The sequence below is a fragment of the Belonocnema kinseyi genome, chromosome 3 (assembly GCF_010883055.1).
Source record: "Belonocnema kinseyi isolate 2016_QV_RU_SX_M_011 chromosome 3, B_treatae_v1, whole genome shotgun sequence".
NCBI lineage: Eukaryota > Metazoa > Arthropoda > Insecta > Hymenoptera > Cynipidae > Belonocnema > Belonocnema kinseyi.
In genome coordinates, this window is record NC_046659.1 from 154376920 (window position 1) to 154382016 (window position 5097).

Consider the following 5097-nt stretch of genomic DNA (forward strand, 5'->3'; position numbering starts at 1 on the left):
CTATTTGGTTGAAAATTGAACTATTTTGTTAAAAAGACATCTTCTTTGGTTCGAAATTGATCATTTTGGATTAAAAGCTAATTATTTTTGTTTAAAAAAAAATTTATTTTTATTTTAGGATTAATCTAATTTCAACTATTTTTCTGAAAAAGTAATCTTTTTTTCATCAAAATTTCAACTGATTTGTTGAACACTTGTATTTTTTGATAGAAAAGTCCATCCTTCTGGTGTAAAAATCCTCATTTGGTATAAAAGTAATATTTTTTTAGTTTAAAATTCGTCTTCCTTGCTTCAAAATTTAACTGGCTTGTAAAATATTCATCTATTCAAATTTAAAATTATATTTGAAATTGCAACTCTTCCTGATTGAAGTTTAATTTTTTTGTTGTTGAAAATTCGATCATTTGGTTCAAGATTCGTCAATTAGGAAAGTGTAATAAAAATTTTATTTTATGTGCAAGTTCTAATTTTGAATAAAATTGTACTTTTTTCTGAAAAAAGGTGATAAAAGATGAGAAACCCCAAAATAGTAGAAAAAGGTGACAAAATTAAAACTAGGTGATAAAAGGTGAAACTCTGTGATGACTCTTAATTGTATATAATAAATTACCATAGCAGGAATATGCATTTGTCCATCCATGCACTGTTTTCGTGAGTGTAGATGACACCGAGTCTTTCCAAATTTTTAAAGTGTAGTTCTTTTGAATTTTCGTTTATTAGATTCTTGAGGCATCCTGGAATTTCAGATTTCCCAATCATTAACAGTGGAATTCGATGACTTCCAGAGGAATTGGCGCAAAATAAAGCTGTCACACGATCTTTGCATTGCTCTCTCTTCGAATTCTCTTCTTCTTCTAATTGCAGAGCAAAAGTGCACGCCATCAATACTCGCCAGAAAATTCCGGATTCGTCTGCATTGTAAATGTTTTCTAGCTTTAAATTTTCGGATTCAATTTTTGATTTTAAAATTTTCGAAAATTCTTCAGCACTTGAAGGATCGTTGGACAATGTCTCTCCTTTCAGCCGAATACCGCGAATACCGTACCGATTTTTGAAACGCCCGAGCCAACCACCGCTTGCCTGCAAAATAATATTTTTTCGAAGAGTTTTTATTACTTCCGGACGTTTCAAATTATATAACTTTAAAAATATTCGTACGAAGTGTACTTCACTGAGTATACAATTGAGTAAATCACAATTTTAGGTTGTGTGTTACCGGTAATAAAAGCGTTGAATATAAAAAAAAATAATCTCAGAAACTAATTAATTTCTATTTCCATAGCGACTACCACACATTGAAGACCAAATTTTAAAAAATAATTTGTTTAAACATTTTTTTTTTGACAAAATATGGCGAAATCAAGTTTAAAAAAAAAAACTTAATTGTCTATGCATAACCCTTTCGTGAATATACCATTTCAGGTCATGAACTAGATAAACCATATAGAATTTAAGAAGTTCGAGGCATAGCTGATTTTAAATTTGCCATTAGTTTTGCAAAATAAATTCAACAATCTAATTCTACTGGAAAAAATATATCTGAAGCAGTATATTTTATATTGAAAATACAATTTGTTAAACCATATGACTGAATAATTAATTTTGTATAAACTATATTAAATCTGAATAAGGTTTTTAACGTCTATAAGAAAATGAATAATAATACAAATACAACATATGTTCACTCAACGGTTTTTTCGTGCGCTAATTTTAAGTTTGTTTACGTTTTTTTTCATGATTTTTGCAATATGTTTCTAATTTAGCAATAAATGTTTAAACTATTTGTTTAAATAAATTATTTGGCAAAATTTGGCTCTCTTTGAAATTCAATTGAAAAAAGCTGATAAGAAAAAAGCTGATAAGATTTCTAAGAGATGTCGAGCCTGATTTTTTCTATTTGACGTTCCCGGTGCTCGTCAATAACAGGAAAATAAATTATACAATAAACAAAAAAATTTTTTGTGAACATATTATTTGTTGAAGAAATGTTATCTACGATTTTCCATAATTATACGATTTTTCAAGTTATATTGCAAGAAATTTGAATTGAAACAATATTATATTTTTCTAAATGTCTCTTAAGATTATAATTGTTTATAATATAAACAAATGTAATGAACAAATAAAGTAATCAGGCAGTTTTCGACATAAAAATTCGTTTTTTCGATTTCAATTTTTTTTAAATTAGGGACTTTATGATAATTTTAGCAAAATTCATAATTTGTTGATTAATCTTATAATTTTTTCAAACAAATTTAATGAACAAATCCAGTAATCAGGCACTTGAAAACAGGAAAATTCGTTTTTTTTCTGTTTCAACTTTTTTAATTAGCAAGTTTATAACTTCAGTAAAATTCATAATTCTTTGATCGATTTTTTTATATATAATTATTTAAATAGTATATCATATACAAATGTGGAAGAAAAAGGCCATTCTGATCCTGAAGATCCTGAATCTGCAGCCTTATCAAAATAATGAAAGTAATGAGAAACTTAAACTGAAAGGACTGATGGAAAAAAACTTTTTCGTCGACAAATACCCAAATAATGTATATATTTATTAAAATTGTTTATAACATCATAGAATTTATCAACTAAGTATAACTGGGAATGAAATTTTCATTAAGTTCCCAATTAAAAAGACTGACATCGAAAAAAACGAATTTTTCTGTCCAAAGATGCTCGAATAATGAATTTGTTTAAAAAATCATAAAATTTATCCACTCATCACAAATATTGCTGAATTTATTATGAAGATCCCAATTAAAAGTCTGACATCGAAAAAAAAGAATTTTTCCGTCGTCAGATGCCCCGAAAAATGATTTATTTATTAAAATTGTTTAAAAAAATGATAAAATTGATTAAAAAATTACGAATTTTGCTGAAGTTATCATGAAATTCCTTATTTAAAAAATTGACATAGAAAAAAAACGAATTTTTCTGTAGACAAATGACCGAATAATGCATTTTTTAATTAAATTTGTGTTTAAAAAGTCATAAGATTAATACAAAAATTTTTCATTTGGCTAACCTTATCATAAAGTTCTTAATTAAAAAAAGTTGAGGTCGAAAAAACGAATTTTTCGGTCGAAAATTGCCTGATTACTGCACTTGTTTATTAAATTTTTTTATAATATAAACAATTATAATCTTAAGATATTTTTTAAATATAATATTGTTTCCATATAAATTTTTATGGAAAATCGTAGAAAACATTTTTTCAACAAATAATTTGTTTAGAGTAATTTTTTTTGCACCGGGAACATCAAATAGAAAAAATCGCCTTTTTTTCGTCATATTTGTTTATATATAAAAAAATTTATAAATGTGTAAAAAAATTTAATAGCTTTTTTTCACATTTTTTGTGTCATAAACTATTTTAATTCTTTCATGTGGAATCTAAGTTTGGAAATTTTAATTCTTATCAATTCAAGTCTGCCTCTCTTAGATTTAAAATTATTTTAATTCACACATTTCAATAGATTTGACCTGTAATGCAATTTCCTCTGTTAGGAGGGAATAATGAATTTATTAAAGATCTTAAATAATTATTAAAATATAAATAAATGTACATATGAATATTTTCAGAATGTACAAGCTATAATAGATTAATTAATGAAAAAAGGTTAAATAAATGATTCCGTTAAATTTTACTAATTCGATTCTTCTGCATTTAACGCTTATTTACCGGGTTGATAAAAGCGAAAATGTTTCAAAGCAAAACATAACCTAACAAAATTGATGTTGAATTAATGCCATGCATTCAATTTGTCGACGAGGAACTTTTGATCTAGAGGAACTGATGAATAAATTTATCAGTTATACGTAAAAATGTTTTCCTTACTTTAAACGTTTGCGGGCCCTTCAGCTTTTCGTTAAAAATGCGAGCTTTTTCTTGCATAACTGGCCCCGATACTGGATCACCTCTGTCTCTCGCTTGCTTAAACCATTCGAAGAGTACAGCATCCAAAACCATATTATCACTTGTTTTTGACGATTTCTTATTCTGATATTCATAATTATTCGCCTTGTTGTTCCAATCGGCTTCACGAGCTAACAATTTCCTGTACGTTAGGTCGCAGATACCATATTTCTGTAAAATTTCTCGTTTTGAGGTACCTGCTTTCACTTGTTCTACTATCTCACATTTTTGTTTGAACGTTAAACGCTGCCTCTTTTGTTTTTGTATGACATATTTGTACATAATGAAGCGAAACGTCTCGCCAAACTACACCCAGCTACACCAGAGCCGCGTTTTAGTTCCAGTGTCGGGAATTGCCTGCAAATAGCCTTCGAACTAAAGCGGGGCAAACGAAGCGTTAACAGTGAGAGCCGCCCGAATCGTTTCTAATTGAAAATGGAATATATATCTATATATATAATGTCGCAACAGAACAGCTCTTGCCCTGCTCCCCTGAAAAACTGCATGATGGGCCAACAGTTCTACGAAGAAATGAACCGCGGCGAACTAAATCGCGCTGAGGATACCGCCCCATTTTATCGATCAACTTTTTAATATTTTAGGGTATTTTTAATTATTACAAAGAATTTTGATCTGTATTCAATATTTTATAAAGATTTTAAAGGTTTACAAATACTTAAGAGTAGTTTTAATAATTTCAACGAATTTTAAAGAGTTTAAAAAATTATCAAGGGCTTTCAAAAGATTTGAAATAATTTCAAGTATTTTAGGGTATATTAAAAATTTCTATGAATTCTTAATTGACTTCAGGAATTTAATGGGATTTCAAAGGCTTAGGAAGTATTTCATAATGTATCTTAAAAGATTTAAAGGAATTTTGTTTTATTTTCTTTGGTAATTTTCAATCGACTTCAGTAATTGAATGGGATTTCAAAGGATATAAAGTATTTCAGGGTATTTTTAATTATTACAAAGAATCTTATATTTATTTCAATAATTTTAAGGGATTGTAAAGGCTTAGAAATATTTTAGTGTACTGCAAATGATTTCAAGGATATTTCAATTGACTTTCGGTAATTTAATGGGATTTCGAAGGTTTGGAAATAGTTTAGGAAATTTTTAATTGACTTTAATTATTTTAAAGGATTTCAAATGATTTGAAAGATATTGGTGTA

The 5097-nt window shown here is 27.6% G+C and overlaps 1 protein-coding gene across 3 annotated transcripts in view; it reads right to left on the minus strand.

Annotated features, from left to right (window-relative positions):
• LOC117168788 (tigger transposable element-derived protein 2-like) overlaps nucleotides 1–5097 on the minus strand; it is a 14375-nt gene that overhangs the window by 1418 nt on the left and 7860 nt on the right. The window contains exons 3-4 of one of the 3 annotated variants that reach the window (XM_033354592.1): nucleotides 3845–4093; nucleotides 611–1080 (exon numbers count right to left, since the gene is read on the minus strand). In XM_033354592.1, coding sequence (XP_033210483.1) covers nucleotides 611–1080; nucleotides 3845–3976 — 602 coding nt within the window. In that variant the 5' untranslated portion in view covers nucleotides 3977–4093. Of the gene's footprint in view, nucleotides 1–610; nucleotides 1081–3844; nucleotides 4348–5097 lie in introns of all 3 variants that reach the window. The other 2 variants (XM_033354591.1, XM_033354590.1) reach the window with 2 other exon arrangements.